This window comes from Cygnus atratus, chromosome 3 (assembly GCF_013377495.2).
Source record: "Cygnus atratus isolate AKBS03 ecotype Queensland, Australia chromosome 3, CAtr_DNAZoo_HiC_assembly, whole genome shotgun sequence".
NCBI lineage: Eukaryota > Metazoa > Chordata > Aves > Anseriformes > Anatidae > Cygnus > Cygnus atratus.
Window position 1 is genome coordinate 115,229,369 of NC_066364.1, and position 27,912 is coordinate 115,257,280.

Sequence of the window (27,912 nt, forward strand, 5' to 3'; positions counted from 1 at the left end):
ATGTCTGGAAAGCCAGTTTGTATTTCGGATTTTGAAGATTATGCTAAAAAATTTCTCCCCAAATCAGTGTATGATTATTACCGATCTGGAGCGGATGACCAGGAAACATTAGCAGATAATGTGGCAGCATTCTCAAGGTAGGAGGATAATTTCAGGTTGTAGAGTGCGTAAGTTCTGTGTTATTAGTAGATGTGGTGCAATATTCTTAGTGTCAACAAAACTTACTTTCTCTGAAACTTCTTTATTTTTAGCCAAATGACTCAAAATTCCTTTTCAGAGCATGTCTCTCCCCTTTCTTTTCCTTTACCTAACATTTTCTATCAAAAAGCAGTACCAAAAATTCACTAGCATGATTTAACTTTACCCACATTTTGTTTCTTTTGTTTCAGGAAACAAACTTTCCAGGTGTAACAAATATTTCATAAGCTGATGAAAGTGTAGTTTCTACATTTTAAGCTATAATACAGGCAACGCATTCTTGTGTTATTGTACTTTTTAGGTCCCAAGTCAGTTTTAACACAACTGTACATCCTAAACTGAGTTACTTTTGTGGCCTTCCCTGGTAAGTCTGTGCAACACTGCTAAATTGCAGCTGCCTATCCTAGCGGTGTGCTCTGGAGCAAGCTCTGAAAGCCAGTGCTCAGTACTATGTGGCTGCTCTGTGACTGACTGTTCAGGAGATTTCCAACAAAAGGTCAGCACTTCACCATGAAATATTGTAAATGATAGGTACTATTGTAAACCAGTTTTGACTTGCAGACCATAGCTCTGGGCTCCTGTCATCAATACCTCAAATCACTCAACGTTTTGTCCCAGAAGTGCAAGGTCAGCACAGAGTAAAGCAACATTTCCTGTCAGATTCAGTGGAGGAGTGTCAAAACTCATGTCAAATCACTTTGTGTTATGTTGGCTCCCCATTCCCTGAATCTGTGCTGCAGCTCTGCTACCAGAGCATCATCCCTAGCAGAGCAGAAAGGAGAGAACGCAGCCAGCAGGCTGATCACCTCATCCTGGTTGAGCCCAGTCAAACTGTTTAAACTTGCAGGTGTTAACTTCCCTTTCCTTCTGTTACTGTCTTTTTTTGGTGTGGACATCTAACTCCCCTGCACTTGTCTTTTGCTAATCTCTTAAGGCTTTGTCTTTAATCCTGCTGTGTCTAACAAACTGTAACTATTTTTCCCAATTTATCTTCAGTTTTTCTCCCTCCCTACTTTGATTTTCTTTCACAAATGTCACACATCCTGGCAGCATGGCTAATAGTTTCTGCCTTGAGCTCAAACAAAAATGTCAAACCTGGATAGATGTTACAAGCTGCATTGTAGGAGAGGTTAGGATCACTCAGCATTTTTTCTCTTTTAACATCAGACTAGGGTAGAAATTTAAAGTTGACACTAATGAAGAGTCATTGAGTGAGCTCAGTCTAATCTCAAGGGGTGTGGATGTTTCCATGCCTGTAGAGAAATTTACTGGGCTGGATTCTTATGTCCTTATGGGGTATGACTCAATTCACCTTCATCTCACAGCACCTGCCACTAGCTGGATTTCAAATCACCTTACAGTGGTGGTAGCTATTGTTTGCTTTATGCCTTTGAAATGAAATATAAGCTAAGGGTTAGAGGAAGGACAGGTACTAGTTTCAGCGCTAACTTTTAGGCAGCTTGCTGAGTTGGGACCTGCACACTCAGGCAGAGCTGGGTGCCTGAAAGGAAACCAGCAGCACCAGGGGAATGAGCAGAGGGGCCACCAAGCTAACTGGTTCCCAGTGTCTGAAGTTGAGGAGATGCTGCAATGGAGCTCTCATCTCTTTCTGAGCCTATTGCAGTCTGTAATCTCCTGGGAGATGAAAATGTTTTTGTTGACAAAGGAAAGGGTTGTGTGGGAACACTTCTGGATTTCCGAATGAGTTAAAAAGGGAGCAGCAGTTTTGAAGGTGTAAGTCAGGCACATTTGGAGTTAAATAGTTGCCTGCAGCTTCTTGTATATCCAGAATTAAGTGATTTGTACAGACATATACAGAAAGCTTGTGGCAGAGCAGAGTATTAATGCTGTAGAGCAGCAATCCTGGTTACTGCTCCTGTTGCCTTTCCACAGGCTGTGAGGAATTCAACTAGAAATCTCATGCAACTTTCTTAAGATTCTAGAAAACTTGGTAATTCATTTGGTGGCATTTCAAAAATCAGCTCTAATGTTAGGGACATGCATAGAAAAGCTTTAGCGTGTCAGAAGAAAACCACTAACCTACCCTGTGACTGGTTATTCCAGACCTTCCATGTCTATGTAGAAGCCCCAGTATAGACTGAAATCTTCTTGTGCTTGGTGCTGTTCATACACAAATAAAACGACTGCTCCAAGGAGCAAATAGAAGCAAGAAAGTGTGTAGTAATGCTTTTTTGTTGAATGTTTCCAGATGCTTTATACAGGTTATTTACCCTAATAAGAATAAAATAAAATGTTAAGAAAATCACATTCAGAAGAAGTGATCAGAGGTAATAAACTATAATAGTAGTGTGCTTTTTTTAACTACTGACTACTAGAGCTAATCATGGTTACACCATGAATCGTAGTTGGATCTAATCTGTTTGGAAACCAGCTAAGAAAAAATGAGAATGTCAACTTGCCATTTTGGTATTAGTGGGGCTAGATGTTAGTGGTGATATAAGAGCAGCTTTGCTCTGAAGTTGTTTCCCGCTGCAGGAGCAGACTCCTCTCATACAGGCCTCCTTGCATCACCCTGGTCACCTGTTGGATTCACCTCTTTCCTGCAATCTTTCATTGTATTTTCAGCCCCCGGTTTTAGGCATTCAAAACTGCAGAGCTCACAGGGAGCCTGTGACTGAGGGTGGTATTAATTAGCAGTGCCTTGAACAGCCTGAGGGCATGTAAATTTGCCAGATCTTGGTGTGACTGAAATGCCCATGTACTGGCTTCCTCCTCCTCAGCAGTGAAGTTACAAATGGGGGTGGTTCTGGAGGTGGAAGCTGTGTTTCTGTCTTTGCTCTCCCTTCGTTTGCCTGAGTATTAGATGATCCTATTCCAGCAGTTGCTCTAGACCATTTAAATGTCTTCCAAAAGGCAGTTAATAAAATCTAAATGACTGACAAATGGGATTTACTCTATTAAATCATCAAACAGAATTTACCAACAGCCAAAGAGAGATGGCATGGGCCAGAAATATTGAAGTCAAAACTATGCTTGTTACCTTCCCTGCATTTCATTTCCCCCCTCTCTCTCTGTATAGACCCAAGCACAGACAAGTGCAGTGACATGCTGAAGGCCACCTAGTAAAACAGTGGGAGAGCTGGGATCAGAGTCCAAAACCCAGTCACTGTTGTAAGACATGCTGTCCACTGGTTTCTGATAACTGCAACGCTGGCACAGCTCTTCCTATAAGAAAGGGTAACATAACTGAAGTCATCTGCCAGATGGTCCTTCCCCTCTGTGAAGGTGAACCCTGAACCCTCCCTTCTTTAATGGGATGTTGGACCTCTGTGGAAGCATGTGGAGCATGGTGCTCCATGGGATGGATCTCAATAGCAACAGTGGTCCCTACTTGTAACTGCTGAGGGACCCCATGTGACAGTGTATTTGTGTTTTCTTAGCATATGGGATGCTGTGGTTAATGATTTTAGGCCATGTGTAATGGCTTCCTTGCAGCACATCTAGAGATGTGAAACTTGGTATAAAGACTTGAGGTTATCTTAGATTTTAAGACTAACTTCAGCATGAGTGACTTCGAAAATCTTCGTTTTTAATATGATGCTTCTCTGAGAGAAGCATGGTCTAACCATTATGGATGCAGGGCTGCTACTCACTCTGGATTCAGTCCCTGACTTGCATAGTTTTTGCCTTTGAGCATGTTATTGGTTATCTCCCTACTCCTGAGTGCAGATCATGGGTAAATATAAAGATGGACTTTACACTCACAAAGATCACAAAGTGTCAGATTACTTTGTGAAAGAAGTATAAAGCTTTGCTTCCAATGACCAGAGAAATCTCATTTTGATTTGTACTGTCAAAAGCTTAGTAAATACTGTTTCAGGACACAGGGGTCAGCCTGTTTAAAGATGTTTACAGTATTTAAATATTTATAGGTATCTGTATAAAAATTTGTATTTAAATGGAAAAGAAGAAGAAAACATGAAATTGAACCAAAAGCATGAATTCTTAGCCAGTATTTTTGTGATGCATTGTGCAAGATTGTTTAGGTGAGACAATGATAGGAGAGTTTCTATCTGAAAAAAAAATTAGTCAAATTTGTGAGCTCTTAATTTTTTTGGCAACTTAATGGTTGCATTTACAATGGAAATAGATTATTACTAAGGAGTGATCTAGCAAATGAATGGCTGTGTTGATAAATAATGCAATACCTTTGGAATGGCCTATGCAATTTTTGGAACAGCACAATTCATATCCATTTGATAAAATCAAATGGCCTGGCCTTTTTGACAGCACAGGAGCTTAAAGTAGTTTGGACTTGTAATTAGATACTGGAGTATAAAATGCCCCCAGAAGACCAAAGTTTAAGATGAAGTCAACACTAGGTATAGTCATTCTTCTCTAGCTTCCAGTTTATCTGAGATTTGACGTTGGATTGAAGAACTGGTGCTTGCATTTCAACATCAGCATTTTCCTGATAAGGCCAGATAATTTTTTATTCAGTTTTCGAATGAAGTGGAAATGGCACTTGCATAAGTGAGGCATTAAGGCCAGAGACAGTCATTTAGGGTGTCAGAGCATACATTATTCCCTATGGCATTTGACTTTATTCACCTTGCATTTGTTCTCCACCCCAAAACACCATGTGTCCTTCCAACACTGTGCTGTCTGGTGATTAAATTCACACTCAAGTTGTCAAGAAAGCAACAGGCCTGAATAAAGAATAGATTTTATGACAAGGCTTGGATGCCTTTGGCTTGATGGCTCTCAGGAAATCAATCTGAAATCACCTCTTTCAGCATTTTAATGAGGGTAGAAGTATGTGTGTTTAGGAATACATTTCTGATAATATGCTGTGACATGTTTTGCCACTGACTTCCCAGTGGCATTTGAAGATGATGCATTTTGTTGTCATGTACCAGGCGCTTGTTTATCAGTGACAGCACTGATGCATATTTTCTGTAAATGTACCATCATCTTGTAGCTAGGTATTAAGGGCATTGAAATGATTGGGCACATGCTTTTTTTGACCGATATTTAAATTAAAGCTGAGAATGTGATTGGGGTCAAACAAGCATGTCAAGTTGCAGGGAGAGGAAAAGAAAGGAATGTTTGTAATAACAGGTTGGTTACATTTCTGCAATGTCTTTCACCTCAGATTCAGCGTGCTCTGAAAAGAATTGCTGTGTGGATTGTGAGACATCCTGGTAGAGAAAATGTATTTTCCTCAAGTAAAAGCAGCTGTTGCTTGGCCTTATTCAGCAATAGTACGTGCCCCTTGTGATGGGAAGTAGAAGCTGTAGGGGAGATTAAGGTTATCAAAGAGGGTTGGAGCTGGGATGGGGCCTTTGCCTGAACACTGCATCCTTTCCCAAGCACACTGCTAGCAATGCAGTGTGAAGGGATTATTTAGTATGAATTCAGAAGAGAAATGAGAACAGCTGCTTGAAAAATGTGCTACATTTTGAAAATTTCAGCAGTTTTTCAAAGCTGAAAGAGTCTGAAAAATGAGTGCTCTCCTCTTTATCTTACTCAACTGCAGGATAATTTACATTCTGAAATTTCTGAACCAGGAGGGAAAAGGGAAAGCCCATTAATCCCCCTTCACTTTCATCCTTCTTTCAAAACAGCTTTCAGCTGAAGTTGTCTGAACTGGGAGAGCTCACTACCTTCCCCAGTGCAGCACTTCCCAGCCACCAGCTGGGAAAAAAGATGCAGCAACTTACAATTAGTGATTATAGCATGCAAGTGTGGGCTTCGCTTAAAAAGGTGTGGGTGACAAGAAGATAAATTACAAATGTACAAGGTCTTCACAAAATATCTTGCAAATGCTTTTGCTCATAGAATTGCAGGAAGCACGTCTTGTGTGGCAGTCTAACAAATGTGTGCTCTAGTTACTGGGAAATAATGCTCTTGGTTTTTGCTTACTGCTGTTAAGGGTATATCCCTACGGCTTGTCCAAAAAATACCTAATTTCAGCTGTCTGGTAAACTCGCAGCTGAAAAAATCCACATTTGATAAAACTTGTTGCTGCTTTTGTAAAGAGCATAGTACTAAGATGATGATCCCTTTGGTGTTGTTTGTGGGACCCAGTAAGTGCTCAGTTATGAGTATTGATTTGATGCTGGTCTAGAGCAGGTGACCTACTAAGATGCAAGGAGAGGAGAAGCCAGAAAAGCAATCAGGAGAAACATTATGTTTAAATTCTGGGGCTAATAAATCTGATGGCCCCAAAAAGCTTGTGGACAGAGTTATTTGATGGTACATAAAGGTGAGTGGGAAGGAGAGCATTTATCACTGCTTATAACAGCATCATTTTTCTTGTATACACTGTTGGGGGGCGATAGGAGACTTTTGCTCTTTCTGCTTCTTTTCTGAGCTAGAAGAACTAAAGAAATTCTTGTTCTCCAGGACTGACACTTAAATGTGTGCTTTGAAATGGCAGTTGTTTGCACCAGGTAAAAAAAATCCTACAGGTCAGGGACAGCTGAGAACTAGGTGGCTGGAAAAGCGTAAGATATTTCACATCCTTATGCTTTTGAGTTAGTCTGTAAAATTGAGCAAGATTATTAATGAATTTGTATTTGCTGGGAAAAGATGCCTTGGAGCTGGGAGAAAGCCTTTGGAATGAAGATTAGTAAGAAGGGGAAAAAAGTCATGTTTTCTTTGTCCCACCCTCAGCCTGTCCTCCCCTAAAAAATAACAATCTGCCACAAAAGCATGAAAACAAGTCTGAGGAGACATACTTACAGTGTGTGTCTTGGCATAGAATAATACAGATGACTCCCACAACTACATCTCTTCTTCCAAGCATCATAACCATCCTTGTCCTCCCTTGGGAGCGCTTTCTGGAGAACTAGCATGGCCCAGTGCTTTACGGCATAAGAAATTTGGATCTCATCCTGGCTATGTCTCAGGCTTTGTATGGAAATTAAAATTGATCTTCCTATAAAATGAAAAGACTTTTTTATTTCTTTTCCTTTCTTTCTTCCTCCCTTCCCAACCACCCCCAACCTGCAGCTTAGTATGCAAGCTCAAGCTGACCGCTACTCAGAGTCAGAGCACGATCTTAAGATAACTGGCTCTGGTTGCTCTCTTCATGCTAATAATAATAGTATCCATCTCCCTCAGGCATTCTAGTGCTGAGCAAGTAGTCAGGTTCAGCAGTACTAGAGATTAAGCTTTTAATTATTTTCTTTAATTAAAATTCAATAGCAATCGTCTAAAAGTGCAGTCTTTCAGAGAGAAGGATGCATTAGTAAGACATTGATGCAGAGCCAATTACTGCTTGCAGAGAACATTTGGACCTTGCTCAGAGCACACCCCTGAGAGCCAGCACCTGCTAATGCACACCCTCTTGTGGCTTGTGCTAACAATGGCTGCACTGTGACGTTGTGTGGTTGATGAGAAAAAGTCCATTTTCACAGGTACCCCCATGAATGCAGCCATATTAACATAGGTTTGGATACTGCCAGCGGTGTCTAGTTGACCCTGTGACAGGGTTCATTGGCCTGTTGTGCCCTCATTTGGGAGCAGGAAGGAGGAGATAAATTTTTGTGTCCAAACGTGATGTCCAGCCTGACCGCATATTCAGATGTGTTGTGTGTGTTTTAGTTCTCTCTACAGCTTCCATTGTACAGCTCAAGGAGAATGAAGCCCTGGGTTGGTGTGGTTTCTGGTGGATGCATTGGAAGCAAAGCAAGGTCAGGAACAGTTGAGCAGATTCAGGGTCAAGTCATTCAAGGACTAGATTGTAATTTAATCTCTTGGGAAAGTAATTGTGCTACTTGGTCTTTTTCTGTACCAAATTACAGTGGCTGCATTTGGTCTTTTCCTGGAAATCTCAAATCTTTGCGGTATGATGGGCTGCTCCTGGGGCTGCAGTTACTTTTCAACTAAGCGTGTGATGCACAGCAGCCTGTGTCTGCTGGGGTTGGGGCTTCTCCAGGCCTAGCGGCTCTCAAGAGGTGCCAGCAAAGACGTAATGCAGAGAATGTTCGCACCCCTCTGAGCTGAGAAAAGCCAAGGCAGTGATCCTGCTCACCTGTTTTGCACTGGAAGAAGTATGGCAGCTCTTTTTTCTCAATGCAGAGACCCAGAGCACAGGGACAAGAAGGGGCGAGAATGCTAGCCAGGCTAGTTTTATCCAAAAATCTTGTATCCTTTGGCTCCCTGGCCCATCAGGCAAACAACTGAGGGAGCTGAGGGGGTGACTAATTTCTTCTGTTCCTGCACACCTTCTGTCATCCAGTTCTGTCCCACGGTTTTCCGGGAAGCTGAGATTCACTAAATGTTCTTTTGCAGCTCCCATCTTTTCTTTCAAATGATACCAGCCAACAGTTTTCAAAGGATCTTTGCCTCTTTCACCCTCCATTGATTTTGGTCCTTTCTTGCCTGCTTCTTCCTCGCTTTGTATGTTTTGCAGGTTCTGTACAGCTCCAGGTCACACAATGTTCTGTTCCAACAATCCCCTACCTGGTGCCTTGTTGCAGCATCTTCTCCTCCATTTTACACCGGTTTTCTCCTGACAACAGGAAAATTTGCTCTCGTACATTAGGAACTATAATTCCAGTGATGCAGGTATTTTATTCTATTTATTTGTCAGATGGAAGCTGTACCCCCGGGTGCTCAGGGACGTGTCTGTAATGGACCTGTCAACTTCAGTCTTAGGGCAGAAAATCAGCATGCCTGTCTGCGTTGGAGCAACTGCTATGCAGCGCATGGCTCACGCTGATGGAGAGATGGCTACTGCTAGAGGTAAACCGTGCAGCGTCCCTGCAGTCCTCTTATCTCTGAATAAACAGAAAAATGGTGGGAAGGGAGCAGGTGGGCACTTGTTTCTGTGTCTTCAGAAGGAAAAGGTAGATGCCCAGGACATCAGTAAAGAAGGTGACTTTGAACTGGATCCCAGACTTAAGGCACACACAGGCTTTGCCCAAACATCTTCAACAGTGGTTGCAATCTGACATATCAGAATAGTAGTACTTAATCTTCAAAGGTGAAAATGGAGGGGAAAAAATTGCTATTAGTTTTAGTCCATGTTACAACAAATACAGACTACAAATACAGATTAATGTGGAGAACTAGACACGGGAGACATGAAATGCAGCAGGTTGTGTGACCCAACTGGAAGAGGCCAAGGAGAGCATTTGATGCCCCTCTGTGGGTGAGCTGGAGCTATGTGATGGCTCCAGGAGTTGTCCTTTCAGCTCTCTGTCTGTTGTAACTGTTTTCTGTTAAAGATTGTCTTTCTGGATACCGGCAGAAATGTTTTTGTGATCTTCTGTAATACAAATACATCCCTATCTTTTTAGGGCTATGAGAGACTACAGTACTTAAATAATATGACTACATTAAGTTAGTCCTGCAACTGCTGGCAGATTGTTTTTGTACTACTTTGGCAGCACCTTTTTAGGAAAGCCATTTGGTCTTGTTTTGGGAATTAATTGGTAGAAAAATCACTTGTTTTTTTTAAACAAATGGCAAATAAATAAATAAATAAAAGCTGCCTGTTTCTGGCTTGAATTTGCAAGCTTTGGATACTTTTTGCTTGGCTGAAGGGTCACCTGGTGCCAGAAATCTCCCCTTGGTGTCCTCCTTGCCCACTCCACCAGAGTATCTGTTATGGTGTGAGTGACTTGCTTTCTCCAAACTATGGATGTTTCACAGGCCTGCAGGAATCCTTAAAATCATTTGTCATCAAAATAAAAAAATGAAAACATCTGTATATTTATACATTCTATAAATGTAAATGTGTATATATTTTCATGACGAGATATGCTTCCTTTCACAAGACTGTTTATGAACACCAGTGGTCATTCATGTCTTTGCCTCTAAAAGAAAAAGAAGGGCTTCTAAAAGAAGCCCTTGCCTATCTCAAGACTTTTTGCTTCAAACATTGCATTTTTTTTAGGACATCCCAGGGAGCTAGCAAAATAAGGGCCCCTCCAAGCTAGATGATACACAAAGAGGTTGCTGATGTTGAGCCTGCAGCCTTAAAGTGTGTGACAAATGGGGTATTAAACAGAATTCAGATGTGAAAATTTCTCACTCCTTAACCCAAGTCGCAGAATGAGACAATCTCAGAAGAGGCCACGTGGTGTGTCTGCTGCATACAAAAAGCATCGGGGTGTGCATTTTAATGCTCCAATGCTGGTAGAACGGAAACAGTTACAAAACAGAAGTAGTCCTGTGCATAGATGAGCTATTTAACAGCAATTCCATGACCAATGCAGCAAATGCTAGTGTGAAGTGAGTCTGATTATATGGCCTGCAGTGACTGCTGGTCTTGATTCTTGTTAAAATGTAGCATTGCTGGGAGGTTCACTGTGATGAGCTGCAACACTTCAGTATTGTCATCCAAGGCCTTCAGCAAACACAGCCTTGTTGTAAGGTTTAGACTTTGTTTCTCAATAACGAGCAATCTGAGTCGTCCTTTCTGTCAAAGGAGGCTTATTTTAATTTATAGTATATTTGGGGATGCCTTTTTTTTTTTTTTTTTTTTTGCTAAGAGATCTATTAAGAAGCCAGATAGTATGCGTATTGTATGTGCAGGCACGTTCCACACGATGGAGCTCGAAGACCTTAAACTAGTTGGAGAAGCAGCGTCCTGTCAGCTGCATTAGTGCTGTCCTGCCCTTTGGCAATGCTTGTGAATTATTTCTGGCCCAGGTTATGCTGGGAGGAAACTCTGAAGCATAATACTGTGAAATGCAAACACATTAATGCAATGTTAAGAGTGAGATTAGAAATACACAAAACCCAAGATTTTTCTTAACAAAAATACCCACCAATACTATGGCCTGGCCACATTTTAAGTCATAAATCTATAACTGCATATAGAGTTGAGTGATAAAATAAGGCTAACTACTAGGACTGAGTTATGGTTGTGGTAGATAACTTAATTTTGGAATTTCCTGACTCTTTTGCACTTAGTTTCAAACTGTAACATGATTATTGCATTTAATATTCCTGGATTTTCAAGCTAGGGGAGAGCTTAGTGTACTGGCAATGGTCTGAATATGTGGTCAAATAAACATGTCCTCGGGAGTTGATAAATTTTTCATCACTTTAAGGACAGTGTAATTAAAATCACACCCTCTGTGTTGCATTAGCATATGTTGTAGAAAAAAGTCCTCAGTTTTGTGCTCTGTTAGAGGTGGAGCAGGGCATTCAATGCCAAGCTTTTGGTTTGACCTTATAAGATGACAGGGATTAGCTGTAAAGTACACGTTTGGCTTAAAGCTTCCCTTAAATTTGGGACATTTGGGATCAAGGATTTTGTTGCATCCAACTTCTCTTAAACTTAGTGATACCTCAGAAATACAAGTGGCCAGGCTGTTGGTTGCTTTAAATCCACTTTTGTTTCAGCTGCACTGGTTTATGCAAGTCAAGAAAGTCTGATCCATAGTCTCGTGGCTTTTTTGAAAGCACTATGTACTTGTAAGCTTGAATATACACCTCAGGTGTATAGGAACCTATGCATGCAGCTCTTGTGACAGCCCTTACAAAGCACAGCGCGGTCTGAGCCTTGTCCCCTCCTGGCTTGAGCAGCTGTAGGACCAGACATTATGCATACGGACTCTCACTGGGGGGCACAGCAGCTGCCCAGACGAGCGCCCACAGTGCCCGTGTGCGCGTGTGCCTGGGCAGGTGCCATAAGAAATGTAGCTGCCGGGTTGGGATTGAACCTCAGGAGATGATCTTGGATTCGCGTCATCTTCACCTACGGAACAGGGTGGTGCAGGTAGAAATAGCAACTTTTTTTCCCCTGTTTTTGTATTTCATCAGCAATGTCTAGTCCTACCAGTGACTTCCCTTAAGCAACAGCATTGTGCTTTGATCTGCTCTGCTCTTCCAGTGTGTTTGCCTGCAGGCTGCTGCATAAATGTCCTCTCTGGGGAGAAGGGCATCGATATCATGCTGTCTCTCATTAGGTAAAACTTCCTTTGCAGACCCCTTGCTTCAGGCAGGAGTTGTGTTTTGGGGAGTTGCTGTTTCTCCTTGAGGGAGGTTCCTCCACAAATGACCACACTGGTGTAAAGGAGCATGTGTCTGACTTAAAATAGGTCAAAGTCTGGCCACTTGCCTTAAACACACCTTCATCAACAATTCGGTTTCATTAGTAAAGGTTATTTTTGGGGAAAAAAAGTTGAATTGTGATATTAAAATTTCCTGATGGTAGGCAATTGAACACAATGTTTGTAAGTTACTCCAAAAGTTAACTCCACTCTGAACAGTATAAGCTGTAATTACGGTCAAAACTTGTATAGCTTCAAATTCCAGAGGTTGGATTTTGTTATAATTGTTAGCTAGACTTTATATATATATATAGTCCATACAGGCTGCAATAAGTTTGCTCGTCAGTTTTCTTTGACGTATCTAAAAGGACATGGAGTCCTTCCTTATTAAGTGCTTTCTCATACTTTAAACAATTTCATGGACCTTGGCAGAAGTTATTCCTTTTTTTTTTTTTTTTTTTTTCAGGGCTTGCTTCAAGTATATTCCCTAGTATTTTTGTTGTAGTTCATCTGTGGCAATTTTCCAAATACAGGATTTTCCTTTTCAGTAGAAACTGAAAAATTGGGAGGAAAATTGTTTTGGATTAACTGAAATGTTTAATTTGATCCAAAAGGCAATGTTTTATTTCACTTTCCTACTCGCTAATGCTTTTAACCATAGCTCACTTTTGAAACAAAAGTGTTAGCTCAGAAGAAAACATTTCCATGTTGAAAATATCAATGCATGACATTTTGACTTTGGTGAATTTTTCTTGTCCTTCCCACTCCAATTTCAGCTTCTTTAAAAAATATTTGCCAAATTCAATGAATAATCTTAACCACCATTAAAGAGCAAAGGGCTGTTCTCTAAATACTTTTCAGCAGAATTTTTCCTATTTTTTCCCATTTGTCCATTGGAATATTCACTGTTCCTCAATGCAAAGACATTCATTTCCATCCTGACTTCATGATGTGCTTGCAAACCAAAGTGATCCTCATGTTGTCTTCTGTCTGTACTCACCCATGAGTACATGTACTCACCACGAGTACAGTAGCACTCATGGTCCTGTAAATAGGACCCACCTTTAAGTACACTGAAACAAAATCTTGTGCATTATCCAGCTGCTTAGCAAGAAATAGCAATTTTTTGAAATCTTAGTTGATCATGAACAGATATATAGCATTATTTTATCAAGATTTCTATTGTTATATAGTGATGCTAATTGCATAATGCTGTCTTAATGCTTACTGACTGATTACCTAGTATTCTATTGTTTTAGCCCATAAGTGGTATTGCAGTACCTGACTTCTCTTAGATTTACTGAAAATCGGGCTGAACAGCTTGATTGTTTTCTTGGCCAGATCTTTCAAAAATGTTGAATGGTAGTTGTTTAGGTCTGATTTTAAGTTTACTCTGCGATTGCTCTCAAACAGCTTTCTGAGTTACTGCTGACTCAAGAAGGATTTCACCATCACCTGTGATGCATCTGCAGAGTCCGCTTTGCCGAATGGAGAAGAGGAATACTGGCTGAAAAGCTTTTTTCCCACCTGTTTACTTACTGTTAGCTCTATCATTTTCACCTAGACTGGGATCAATACCTTTGTTCCCTTGGCTCTTAACAGGCTTCTAAAATGCTTTTTGTTTCTTTAATGCTGCTGAAGATCTGAGTGCAGGTTCCTTGTGCTCATCTGATGTTCCCATGACTGAGCAAAGGATTTTGTGATCTGCTGTTTTTTGTGCTCAGCCCCACGGTGACAACAGCAGGACTTTGCACCCATCTCTAACCTGCTACTTATATGATCTAATAAAATAAATTTCAGGGCATGGCTACTCCACAGAGTCATTGAAAGGAAAATATTCATGTGGGACAACATGGGACCTGACCCTGACTCCCCCCAGAGATGTGTATGGCCAGGGGACTTTCTGGTGCAACTCTATACAGGTGCTCTGGCATGACAGCCCTTCAGACCTGGCAGAGTGTTTTCCTTCTGCCTTCCCGCCCAGCTGACAAAATGTTGTGTCAACAAATTGTAGGCTCAACTTGCACAGAGAGTTTTGAAAGGGGTAAGTGAGGTAAGTCTGGGTAGGGGATTTCTCAGCCAAGTGTGTTTCGTCAAGAGAGCAATGTTAAGTACTTTAAACAACTCTGTTTCTTAGGAGATGCAACTCAAAGAACATAGCTACTTCTCTTGAGAAATACCACTGTGCCAAAAGGACACCATGTTGATCCCAAACTTATCCTTTGGCCCCGAACATGGGGACAGTGGATTCAGGGAAAAATGACCACAGTGGGGCTTTTTGGCTGATGTGCTTCTGAGATGCCCCTAAAAGGCAAACAATGGGAACTTGCAGAGCAAGAGAAAAACAGCGAGATTTACCATTTCCATACAAGGAAGGTAACCCTGCCAAAACACAAAAGGTTAAACTGGGATCTTCTCCAGCGCTTTCCACTGAGGTATGTTGCCTCTGGGTTGCCCACAGGAATAAACTCCATACCTCTTCCATATCAGTTAATGTAGTGATATCCCATCAGAGTTAGAAAGGAGACGTGGTTTAAAGATGAAAAAAGGGCTGAGAAACATTATTATAGAATCACAGAATGGTTTGGGTTGGAAGCGACCTTAAAGACCATCTAGTTCCAAGCCCCCTGTTGTGGGCAGGGACACTTTACACTAGACCAGGTTGCCCAAAGCCCCATCCAACCTGGCCTTGAATGCTTCCAGGGATGGGGCATCCACAACTTCCATGGGCCACCTGTTCCAGTGTCCCACCATTATTGCTCTGTTCTCCTGAGGACTTCACAAGTAGGTCCTGTCCCATGGTCAACCTTGATTTGTTGCTACGTAAAATAGTTCAGTTGAATTCCCCGAGAAAGGAGACAGTCCTGTTTGGTTTGGGTTTATCTTTCTTAATGAAAATAAGTGTCCTTGTGTCTCAGTTCAGGTGTGTCCAGAGGCTCAGGGCAGGTGGCAATGGGGCTGAGGCACCTGTGCCCATGCAAAGCAGCTGTGGAGCAAAGTCTGTGGAGGTCCTCTTTCTTAAACACCCCATCATATCCCAGTTAGAGGTGCATCTGGCCTTGAACTAAGGTGGAGTACAAAGAACTTAAAGCTTTATCATCCTGATCTTGACAACTCCCCCTAGCCTCCTGTGTGTGCCTAATGCCATGCTTTCTGCTCTGTCACTGACCTCAGTGGGAACCTGCGGTGCGTACAAAGGTAAATGTATGCTTTGGGCAATGCTTAGGATTTGGGTTTAAAAGATGACCTTAAAAAAAAAAAAAAAAAAAAAAGAGGCGATCTGAAATGGCATGAGGAAGGGCTGGTTTAAAAAAATCTGATGTTTAAACTCTGGCAAATGTCACATGTTGCTGCAAGTTTCCCGTGGGAATATGGATCTAGGACTGACTTGTAACAGTAAATTTAAGTATTCGCAGCACCCCTAAATTGAAATGTAAAATATAGTTGTTAGAGGAAATGAACTGCTTCTGTTTTCTTCAACTACAGTTATGTATGTAAGAAGAAGTACATTTTGGCAAATCCTGATTTGAGGTAGGGAAAAAACTGGCAATACTTTGAGACTATGTATCATATTTTTGAAAGCCTACAAAATTGTCAAAACCTTAAAAATGATCAAGGTACAAACGTAGGTCAACTAAAACTGAAACCTGGAATCTCCAAAACTTTGAAAAATTTTGTGTGCATAGACTTTGAATTTGACCGTGAAAAATCACAGAATCATTCAGGTTGGAAGAGAACTCCAAGATCACCTAGTCCAATCTCTGGCCTAACGCTAACAAGTCCTCCACTAAACCATATCAATAAGCTCTACCTAAACGTCTTTTAAAGACCTTCAGGGATGTCCAAAATATATGTGTTGAGCTGGTGCTTTACCAGAGAGTGGTTAACTTTAAAAGTAGAATGAGGGAGGAATTCTGTGAGTACACTCTTATGAAAACTCCATAACCTAATTTGGGATAGTTGAACTTTGATTTTTATCAAAAATCTAATCTTAAATAAGATGACAGTGCTACCTTCACTTTTGCCACATATCCAGGTAAGTTGAAAGGATATGGTATTTTGTGTTTAAAATCTTCTATTCATTGAATATACTGTGTGGTTTCTATTTCCATTTCTGCTTTTGCAATTTTTCCTGTGTCCTTAGGGCTGTATATGTTCAGAATAAAAGTAAGAATAGAAATAAATGGATACCTAAAGACAAATTGAACCATAACATTTACATTTTTCCCTTATCTGATCTGAGAGTTTTGCAATTGCTGGGTTAGTAACCCCTCCCTCTCATTCATGAACTCATATTTGACAGAGCAAAAGGAATGCTGCTCCTTTGTTTCTTAGCATCACTTAATGGACTTGATTGAGTAAATCACTTATAATGGGATGTGACAAACCACCACAGCTGATCTGAGCAGGATTTTAGGCATTCAGTGGGTTCTTCAGAAGAAACTTATTTCTAGGTACTTAATCTGTGAGAGGGGACTATTTCCAGTAATTTTAAAGAGACTAATCAAAACCCTCCACATTGTAGCCCTTTGGTTCTTTGCTAGGTCTGCGCATGTTCCACCATGGAAAGCTTGTGCTCTCCAGCACAGCCCCTCTAAGACGTGCAGAAGGATTATTTTTTTTGTTAGTTACTAGTGTGAGCTAGGTCTGGAATTTTAGACCTTCTAACTATTTCACTTTACTGACTTCAAATGGAGTCTAGGAGACTATCCCATATGCACGTGCTTGTATTTGTTCAGATACATCAATCTTAATAAATTAGGCAACAGATGCATTTCCAACCTGATTTACAATGGAATACTATAAAACAATTGACCTGTGAGGATTATTCAGCAAAGACTTCAACAGTTTGACCCACTTAGCCTTTTGATTAAGTTGCAGTCTGATCCCAAATGATTGGGGAAGAAAATACAACACAAATCAGTGGTTTCTAATGCACCTTTTCTTGGGTAGGCAGAGGGAAAAAAACACTACCTTACCTCAATTCCTGTTAGGACAGCGCAGATGCATCTATATCGGTTCGTGTTATATGCTGTCTTTTGTGATGTATACCTTTTTTCTGTTTGGAAGCAGAAGGTGAATTTAAGTGGGCAGCACTTTCTGAAGCTTGTTAGATGTTTCTTTAGGCTGCTTCTTAAAATCTGTTGTTTCAGCAGTTTACAGCTCTTCATGAGGTAGCAAAACCTGGAAGACATAGGAAGGCATGGAAATTTTCACTGACTGAAAGCTGCCTTGTGGCTGTATCCAATTTGTTTGAAAAAGCTGTTCATAAGCTTCAACTCTGAGACTTGTAATCCCTATTTAATAAAATGCTGTCATAAAGACCACTTTTTAATGCCTTCACGGGCTGGAGATGAGGTTTTGAAACAGAGGTCCATTTACATTTAAAAAAAAAAAAAAAAGTATTGCGGTAGACCAAGAAAAATAGGCTTTATATAATATTTGAGTTTTACAGTATGATTTCCTTTATTTTACATTGTGATAGATTACTTCTAAAAGAATAAGTCATATATTCATAAAAATGTAGTTGTATGAGGTTAGCTGGTTTGCAGTGCAGCCCAGTTTGGAAATCACCCTGTGGAGGTAGCTGGCACAGAGCCTTGAGCTGCTTGACCCCATCTGGGATTGTTTGGTGATGTTTGACCATGGGGCTGCCCACACCTCAGGAGTGATTTCACTGTACAGTTATTGAAGGTGAAGGAGGAAAGTGCAAATAACATTTCGTATGAACTCCCATCCCTTTGGCCTCTGCGGAGATTTTTGGACATCACTTGTCTGGTGTACCTGCACATCTTCTTTTTCTCCTTTAGGGACTCCTGGATGGCAACTGCCACTCGGGATGTTTCTCTCACTTTCAGCAAGACCAGATTTTTATTTTTAGTTTTATTACTTTTCCAGAAGAGTGAAGCTTTATGTGCAGGATCAGGTGATGGATGTTGAGGCCCACTCCTTTAGGTCATGAGATAGGATGCAAAGATGTCAGAGGAAACACTAGTGGAGGTTCCCCCTCAAATCTTTAAATGCCTACCAAAAAAAGCCTGTAGAGGCATTGAATCTAAACATCATGTTGGCTCTGATCTCTGGGTGACAGTGTTCATAACATTAGCTTTGTAGTCTTAGTTTACCACCACTCTTCTAAAGGTTTGGAGCTAGATAGGAGCACTGTTCAAAGATTAGTTGGAACAAGCTCATCTTTCAGTTTTTCAGTTGGAGAAAATGTGATTAGCTACCTAATCTGTTATCGGCTGAGACGTACTACAGCACACTTTTTCTTAAGTCTGTTAACATTTGTACTGTGTACCTACATACACTTATCCAACTTGCACTGTTTTACAAGCAAATACTTCACAAATTGATTTTTTGTCCATTTGCATGAAACGGTGAATGAATAGCAGAATGATGTTTTAACATTTCAGCATAATACGATATCGGAAAACAATCTAAAAATGCAGACGGAGGAAATAAAATTCTTTCATGCATTGCATGCAAGAAACTGAAATGTTCCCCTGTGAAACTGACCATCCTTACAGCTCAGTATTAACTCATATGAGAGGGACGATGCACTTTAGCTGGTGCTTTTGGCTTACATCTGTGGGAAGTTCTTCTGTGGAAAATAAGAAGCCCTCAACCTTGAGGCCAGTAGCTTCCTTTTTATAATCAACAAGAGCTACAAAAACAGCAACACTTGCTAGACAAGAGATCTTGGACAAAATAGGGATCACATCTATGTAATATGGTTGCCTGCTGGACTGTGTCCTTTCTCTCTTCTGTTATTATACACTGAAATACTCTGTAGGGATGAAAACAGGCACTTGCTCAGAAAAGTCCTAGGAGATGCCTTTATTAAAAGTGTGCTTAATGCTAGCAAACATCTTGGGGGTGGGAGAAAGTAGTCAAAAGGCTATGATAAAAACTTGGAAAAGTAGCAAGTGCTCGAGGGTGCACATGTGGCAATGGTGAGGAGGACTAAAGAGCAATGTTGACAATGATAGTCCTAAAATGCCAATCTGCAGCAATGTGGCAGCATTCCAAAAACTGGAAATATGAAATGATTTTTTTTTGGATCATTTAAGACTATGTGCATGCGAGTATGTCCTTAAATGTGTGCTAAAATTTCTTGACGAGTGTTAGCCAGACTCTAGGGGTTTACAGACAGCCTCCCCATAGGATGAAGAATTAGTAATGTGGGATTAGGCTTATTCTGATTATAATGTCTTTTATTTCCAGTATTGGAACAGGAATCATCCCAAACATGCACTCAGCAGTTGCCAGAAACTGGCCAATGAACACAGAGAATAAGCCAGAGAGCTCTCGCAGCAGCCCATTGCTGTTAGTAACTGCTAACTATTAACATAGCATTCACTGAAAGACTAGCAGCACATTCACACTGGAGAAAGGCAGTGTGAAATCACATGCACTGACACTCTCTCATGAGCCAAGTGCTCCTGTTTAGAGGAGCCTCTGTGTTTTGGGGCAGTCTTGAACATGACCTTGTGTTCCTCTAGCCTGCCAGGCCATGGGGACAGGGATGATGCTGAGCTCCTGGGCGACCTCCTCCATTGAAGAAGTTGCTGAAGCAGCTCCTGACAGCCTTCGCTGGCTGCAGCTTTATGTGTACAAGGACCGGGAGGTTACCAAATCCCTAGTGAAGCGTGCGGAGAGAGCAGGTTACAAAGGGATCTTTGTGACGGTGGACACGCCGTTTCTCGGAAGGCGCATTGATGATGTGCGAAACAAGTTCCAGCTTCCTCCCCACCTCAGGTAGGTGCCTGCTGGTGGGATGTGGGATGAGCATATGAGTTGGTACACTGTACAGACCCTGACTAATACTTGCTGAAGTGCTGGCACAGTGGTAGCAACCAAAGATTGGCTGGAAGGGTAAAGAATGAATGGGATGTGCAGGACTTGGGTTTGCAAAATGGAGCTAAAAATCTTGCCAGAATCTTGTACTTACAAGGTCCTGATACTGTCCACAGTATCATGACATATTTTAAGAGTACTGTGTTTGCCCTTATTCAGAATCTGGAAATGAAAACAAAATTGAAATTAAAAAGAAAAAATATATATATTTTGAAGCAGATTAGTATTGATTTGAGTTCTGAGTGAAAGTTAGTTTTGAACATTATTAATGTATCTGAAGTGCTCGTCCAATGTCTTCTCTGTTGTGTTATGCTATGTATGTACCATATGTAATATGAACATACCAAGAAATACAAAATCACATCCCAAGGTTCTTCATTTTCATAATACTCATTTCAAAGGTAAGCCATGGGACTGCACAATAAATCTGATTGTTCACCTTGGAGACACAAAGCTCCAGAACATGGGGTGTCAGATCCCCCCCTACATGCCAGTCCTTGAAGCTAATATATGAGATAGCGAAGACTGACAGAACAGCCTTAACTTTGCCTCTGATTTCTATATTAAGTACAATCTTATGAGAAAAGCACCAGAAGACACAAAAATCCCTGACAAACCTGACACTAAAATGTAGTACGCTGGTATGCATATGCCCCACATATTAATCCTGCTATAGATCCGTGATTGACAAAGCATTGTTGATACACACTGTCATTTTACCCGAGGAGAAGGTATTTTTAAGAGCTTTTTTTTAGGGACAGTATCATTTTAAGGCCTGGGGTTAAAGTTAAAGTTTTTGAATAAGAGTCAAATAACCCAAAAAATATTTGAGAAAAGCAATAGAGAATTTCTGAAACATTTTGACCCCACCTGACCCACCAAGAACAAGGTTTTGTTTGATTGAACCATATGCAATAATATGAAGTTGAAGTAATCTTTAAAGGTTAAAGTTCCTTCAGACTTCAGAATGACTCTCAGTCAGTGTTTTGTTGCAGAGTTGGTGGTGAAACTCTCTAGTGTGGGGCTCTGCTTAGTTATGTGATAACTTTTTCTTGGCTTCAGATTTTCAACAAAGTTTCAAAGCAACAACAAGGTGCCATTGTGCTCAGAAATGTATGTAAGGCAACATTCATTCAAGTGTTGATCTGTATTTCACAGTCCAAGAAAAACAACAGTTATTTATATAATCTTATCCATGGTTCTGTTTTTCTCTGGGTACCCCACCCTTCACAAACCAATAGCTGAAAAGCTGAATCTTGCTGAGAGCCTGCTCCTTTCTCATTTTCTTCTTTGCTTGGAGCTGAACAGAAAACCCATGTGAAATGTTGCTTGTTACAGGCATGAAATCAGCAGTGAAACTAGCCAGTTTCCGTGAAAAAATAGTGTGTGTTCCCAAAATGTGGAATATGAGTATAAAATAGCACAACATGGAATGACACGCAATTTCCAAAGAACAGAGCAATCAGCCTGGTGTGGAACAGAGGTGTCCTTGGTGGTACTGGTGTCACTGATGGTGGTTTGGTGTTTGTGAGCACTCGGGCACTCAATTTCTCTGCGCACCCTCATTTCCTCCTCTCCTGCTTTGTCTAGTAAGACTGAACTCTGATGCCGGGGGCTGGTACTTACCATTTGATTCCTAGAACCGATGAGATTGATTTGGTGCTAAAGAGCAAATAATAGCTAATGTTTTCATATGAGCTTTGTTCCCCTACATTTTACAAGCAAACGTACAAAAAAAAGATGAATTGTACACAAGAGGAACTGTCTGGATGTTGGTCTTGTCAGCCAGATGAAAATTCTGGTTTCTTTGCAAGGCTTCGTTCAGTTCCATCTAATTCATGGAACTTAGGAAAATTTCTTTTCCTTTTTCTCCTCTACCATATATACATTTCCCTATTCCCTTCAGTGCTTGAATCCCCTGGATTAGAGGGGGGAAGGGGGAAATGGCAGGAAAATACTTGCTACGTGAAAGCTAAGGGCATTTCTGCTACAGATACGGGTAAGTAGAGGTGCACTTCTTGACGTCTGTGGGTCCTGGATTATGTTATGAAAGATAGATGTTCTCTTGGTACATGTAGCCTTTGCTGCTCAAGAGTCTGAATTGCCTACAGTCTCTGATGCGTTTATCCTCACAGATATGTGACATCATATCATATCACAGATATCCTCCAGATGCTCCTGGAGATACTGTTGTTCCTATTTTATGGTGGGAAACTGAGGCAAAAGGAGTGGCTAAGGGTTGTGCCCAATGTTGCATGTGAGGTCTATGGCAGGATAGATGGTTGGGCCCAAACCCTAAATTAGTCTTTTCATTGGGTTTTCCCTCCTGATCTTGGATTTGATGCTAAACCTTTAGAGTTTGGACTTTATTCTGTTTCCTTCAAAAACATTAGGAGTGTTGCCTTGGGCCAAAGAAATTTGCACCAAAGTTAACAAATGTTTTGCCAGCCAAAGATCTTGACTTTGACAGACCCTGATACAACATCCTGGAGTAGGCTTTTTTGCTCCTGCCCTACAGTACAACACAAGTTTAGCACAAGTGTGTTGAATGCCAGCATTAATATTTTTATGACTCCAGTGAATATTTCTCAGACTATTTTTCTATGCTTTTTGTCATTTTAGATTAAAAAATTTTACAAGCAACAGCTTGGCCTTCTCCTCAGGAAAAGACTTTGGAGAAAATAGTGGACTGGCTGTCTATGTAGCCGAGGCGATTGATTCAAGTGTCAAATGGGAGGACATCAAGTGGCTTCGAGGGCTGACCTCACTGCCCATCGTCACGAAAGGAATCCTCAGGGGTGTGTAGTTCTACCGCTTTCTATGAGGCAGGCAAGGTGCTCTTTCTTGCACAGGCACCAGGGAGTAAAGAGTGCTTTTGCTGCTGGCACTTCTGTAGAATTGTATTACTTTTCAATGGCAAGCATCTGCTTTGCTGACATTAAATATGGTGGTATATATGTTCATATTTGTGTGCTGTGCAAAGTAGGGAAGATTTGCCAGAGTCCAAAACAATCAAAGGAAAAAAAACTCTTTCTTGTGTACGGTTAGTATTTGGAAGGTGACAGGTATCACCAAATGCTCATCCATTTTGGGTAGGTTCAGTGCAATGGGAAATGGGGAGGGTGATTATTGTGCTGCCTCTGTATACAAGCTCCTCCATTAGAAAGGTAGTCTTTGAAGCAGACAGGTTTTTCTTCCTGTTGACCAGCAGGGACTTATTTTAGTGTTCCTGTCAGGGGAAAAGTCAAAGACGGGGATTTTGCATTTTGCTGGCTGAAGGTACAGGTCAAGGTTTGTGGCTTATCAGGCCTGGATAATAATAATTAACAATAATTCTACTTAAGTTGATAGGTTGGTATAACATCAGTTGTATCTGAAATCACATAGTCAGGAAGATCAAACTTGCACTTGTAAACCGTAACTCTAATCTGAATTGTGTGCTACTTAAAGGAAAGCTGGATTTCTGTTCTGTCAAAAGAGCACCGAAGATGGTAAAGTAGCTTCATTTACTATGGATTATTACTGCAATCTTATTGATAACTATGGCATTGAGAAAATCATTTAGCAAAAGAATTTTAGTGAGTGTTCCAGGACAGAGAAAAGAGAATAAAAAGCCATCAAAATGGCTGTTGGCCGAAAATGATAAAATATTCTGCTCCAGTATTTCAAGTGACCTTTCTAGTTTTTTTGCTTAAAGACAAAACTGTTATTCTGTGTTGAGATGAGCATTTGGAAGGATGAAGCCCTAAGTGGTTTCCCAGTATCTTGCAATTTATTTTATTTTTTTAACTGATGCCACTGATGCCATAATTTCCCTCATGATGTTGCATTCCCAGTTCTGGAAAGAAGTATTTTCTCATTATGATTTTTTTTTTTCAGCTGATGACGCTAAAGAAGCCGTAAAGCTTGGGGTAAATGGTATTCTGGTGTCAAATCATGGAGCACGACAGCTTGATGGAGTCCCTGCAACTGTAAGTACTGGTGCCAATATGCAACAAGTTCTCTCTGCCTTTGGCTTCTTGTTTTCTTCCTCTGAATACATGGTAGCTGGAGGAAAAAAACTGTAAATACATCTGTTGCATGCTTTAACCCATGAGTCTGTCTCCCCCTCTTTCCTTCTTTTTAGTATGTCACAACATACTTAGAGTTAGAACCAGCCTTCCCTTTGCCAGATCAATTGAAAAATCACTGGAGGGTTTACGTGTGACTTTCTTCAAGCTACCTGGGTACACTATCCTGGCTGCAGTAGCCAGCATGGGAATCCAGAGGAGCAATTTCAGATAGCATATTATTGGCAGTTACGCTGTTAGAAATTAGGAATATATTTTTTTCTAGTCTCCTCTTTTATTTCTTCCTCATTCCTTTAGAAACCCTTTGTTGCAGTTTGTAGAACACCAAAGATTGTACTAAAGATGTTATTCCCTTTTAATATTCTCCAGAGATTTAGGAAAAAATAAGTTACAGAACAGCTAAAGACAGAAGGAAACTCTCCCTTTTTCTCCTTTCAAGCCTTTTCACCTTTGGAAAAGGTACAGGGTGGTTAAATTACAGGTTTTTTCCTTCTTCCTTTTCCTTGCCATGCTACCCTGTACATCTTCCAAAGGTAAAAAGCGATTTGAGAATTTCTCAATTGTTAAAAAATGAAAGAAGTAAAGGAACATGAAAAGGATTGTGTTCAGGTTGAAGGAAAACCCTCAAAATTCCAGTCATCACTCATTATGCTTCATTTGGTGTGAGAAAGCTGCACAAGTAAAAAGAGAATGAATGGGAGGAGAATCAAAGCCCAGATGTGACTGTTTCAGTATTCTTAATGTGCCCTTGATGAAAAACCTTCTGTTTTCCATGAGGATTTTCTGGAGGGAGAAGAGGACAGGTAAGCCCTTTTCCACTGTGGGATGTTTTGTATGTGAAGTTTTAGCAGTTCTGCCCTGCAGGCCCAATGGTATCCCCCCTTATTACCCTGAAGCATTTCTACTTTTTTCCTTGGGGGCAGCTGAGGATTTCCCCAGTTGATTTCATTCACCAGCTGATTCTTCAGAGGTCTTCACGTGGACCCATTGATTATCTGTTTTTTCAGAGAGTGGGTGCCTAATGCTTCTGAAATAAATTTATCTTCTTTAACTTCTGTCTTCTTGTCAACTTTTAAGAATGTATGCCTCAATTTTACCAAGAGTATTGGAAAAATCTTGGGCAAGTCTGTGTGAGGTAACCCAACAGGAAGAATATATGAGGATATTGAAACAAATTTTGAAAAATGAGAACTCAAGGAACAGAATTATTATTTTTTGCCAAGTAGAACAAATTAAACTTGTGAACTACTTGTTTTGAGTTATTCCTTTGCAACACTGTTCACTGTGCAGATGAGAAAGCACTATCAAAGCTGGCATGTTCACTGGATTTCATCTTACAAAGAACTATTTCACAATGCAGTTTTCATAATGTAAATATCTGTATTGGAACACGCAAGTGTTTCTGCTTTTGAAACAATTTCATGGCTTTCCAGAGCGTGAGCTGAACCCGAGCTGGTTAATATTTCTAGTGTCTAGTTACACATGGAGGAAATCTATGTTTTAATTATGGTTTGCATCATACTTTAGTTATTATAGCACTTTAATGTTGGTACAGTTTGTCAGGATGTAGAAAGTGGCCTCTGTATATGGAAATAGATCCAAAATATGTTTGGCAAGAGAGCAAAACCAAAGGGAGGGGAAAAATCACAGCAAGTGCCAAACTTCAAGAAAATTTTAATCCAAATCTAAAAACAAACTGTACTTTCAAGTTTTTTCCCTCATCTCCTGGTCATTTTTTATCCATTAGAAAGGAAATGAATTGCATCCGTATTTGAAAGACATGAATTTGTATGCCTTTTGTCTTACTACCACACACTGTTTCCAGTCTCCTTAGTACCAGTTCTTCCAGTTCTGTGTCTTTCCTGATATTCTTGAAAAGGAACTGTTTAGGCATTATAGGAACAGTTGCTATGTAATGCTTGAGCCTTGAATTCAGGAGGTTCGTCTCTTCCTGGGACTTCTTGCATGGTGTTGACGTGTTAGTAAATTCCCTGGTTACTTGTCTGTACATTGGCAAAGCTAAGCATCCTTTCCCCTTTACCTTTACCACTGGTGTAGGGAGTAAGGGGAGATTGGTAAAGGCAATATACATGTGCAGTAGAAGAAAACATTTTCCACCTTTCTCAAAATTCAGAGAATGTTAGATTTTTCTTATATGAAGAAGTTCCTTCTACAACTATTCCTGTAAACAAGATGCATTTTCAAATGGAAAAATACATTCTTTACTTTTTCTGTGAACTCTAAGAGCAAGTTCCTCATGACACATCTCTTACTCAGTGTCTTTATGTACAATGCCCACTTTTGTGTTCCTTGGTGCTAGCTGGCCCTCATTAAAATTAATAACGACTTCAAGCAAGAAAGTGAAGATGGTTATCTAAAAAGTCAGTGATTCAGTTTTATCCCCAGACTACTGAACACCAAAAGTTTGGGGGGGAGGGGGGGCAATATCAAGGAGCAGACCTCATCTGTGCCTAGTATTTCTTATATTCTTCACAAGTATCTCATACTGGCTTGTGTTGGATACATCATGGGATTAGATTGACATTTTGTGATTCTGCTGATTCTCATTTTATTTATGTGACTGTCCAAGTAAATTTGACCTTTGTATGTATCTGCTAACATGTTAAGTCACTTCAGTTTTCGAACACAAAGCTATATTATTTGTGCATACAATTAGGCAAGCAATTGCTGATTTAGCTTTTTTAAAGCTTGAATTCAAAAATTTTGTGCTGCAGAAGTGGACAAGCTGTATTCCTGGTTTCACTCTTCTAGATTGATGTCTTGCCTGAAATTGTTGAGGCTGTGGAGGGGAAGGTGGAGGTGTTCCTAGACGGTGGTGTAAGAAAAGGCACAGACATTCTCAAAGCATTAGCCCTGGGTGCCAAAGCTGTATTCATCGGAAGGCCTCTCGTCTGGGGCTTGGTTTATCAAGTAAGTCACAAAAATCTCAAACTTATATTTTTAGATACCCAGACTAGCTGTTCAGGCTTAGTGTATGTGCATGTGTATACGTGTGCATGTAGGGGCGTGTGTGTGAGAGAGGGTTTCTGAATGCATGTGGTTATCCAGATCTTCTTAATAATCTAAAACTTCCTATCAAATACTTAGGAGTCAGGGTTTCCATGAAACGTTCTTTATATGTTATCTGTATCTACACATGAGCTACAAGTACATATAATAGTGCACATTGTTTCCTAATTTCCTAGGGTGAAGAAGGAGCAAAAGAAGTTCTCCAGATGCTGAAGGAAGAGTTTCGCCTGGCAATGGCCTTGACGGGTGAGACTTGTTTCCTCTCGGTAACAGCCACCTCTGCCTCACTTTTCCTCAGAGCTTTCACTTGCCCTGTGCAAGGTGCTATAGTAACCTATAGAAGGGAGATAGAAATGTTTGCAATGTAAACAGATCAAGCTGCAGAGAGATGAGAAAAGAGACTGCTGTTAAGAGACTGCTGTTAACCCTGTCTTATATATGGGGAACTGAATAGATTAAGTAAAAACAAGTATAAAGGTTTTTGATAAGGAAAGTGATAAATCCATAGAAAAATAGTGGTAAATAAGTCACTAGGGGGGTGGGTTTTTTTTTGATGATGCAGATTTCAATGCGATAGGAAAAAGAAAAAAAGCCTAGAATGGGATAGAAAAGTGAGGCTTTTGACCAATATATAACTTGTCCTCCAGGATGCTGCAGCATAGAAGAAATTAGCAGGACGCTGATACGAAGACACGACGTATTGTTTTCCAAGATTTAGGTCTGAAGGTGACCACCTCGCCTGCTGTACAGAAAGTATGCCACCAAATAAAAAGAAA

General features: G+C 40.5%; 1 protein-coding gene across 1 annotated transcript; it reads left to right on the plus strand.

Moving 5' to 3' along the window:
• On the plus strand, nucleotides 1-27,912 carry HAO1 (hydroxyacid oxidase 1). Its single transcript, XM_035552950.1, has 8 exons — nucleotides 1-137; nucleotides 8,762-8,913; nucleotides 19,682-19,937; nucleotides 22,659-22,834; nucleotides 23,916-24,007; nucleotides 26,879-27,037; nucleotides 27,313-27,382; nucleotides 27,784-27,912. The coding sequence occupies exons 1-8, from the start codon at nucleotides 1-3 to the stop codon at nucleotides 27,852-27,854; spliced, it is 1,113 nt and encodes a 370-aa protein (XP_035408843.1). The 3' UTR covers nucleotides 27,855-27,912.

What these genes read in the sequence shown, in the direction of transcription:
- HAO1 (XM_035552950.1), top strand. Translation starts at nt 1, where the DNA reads ATGTCTGGAAAGCCAGTTTGTATTTCGGATTTTGAAGATTATGCTAAA. An exon ending in CAGCTTCCTCCCCACCTCAG is followed by an intron (nt 19,938 to 22,658) that starts GTAGGTGCCTGC and finishes TTGTCATTTTAG; the next exon opens with ATTAAAAAATTTTACAAGCA. An exon ending in CCTGGCAATGGCCTTGACGG is followed by an intron (nt 27,383 to 27,783) that starts GTGAGACTTGTT and finishes CTTGTCCTCCAG; the next exon opens with GATGCTGCAGCATAGAAGAA.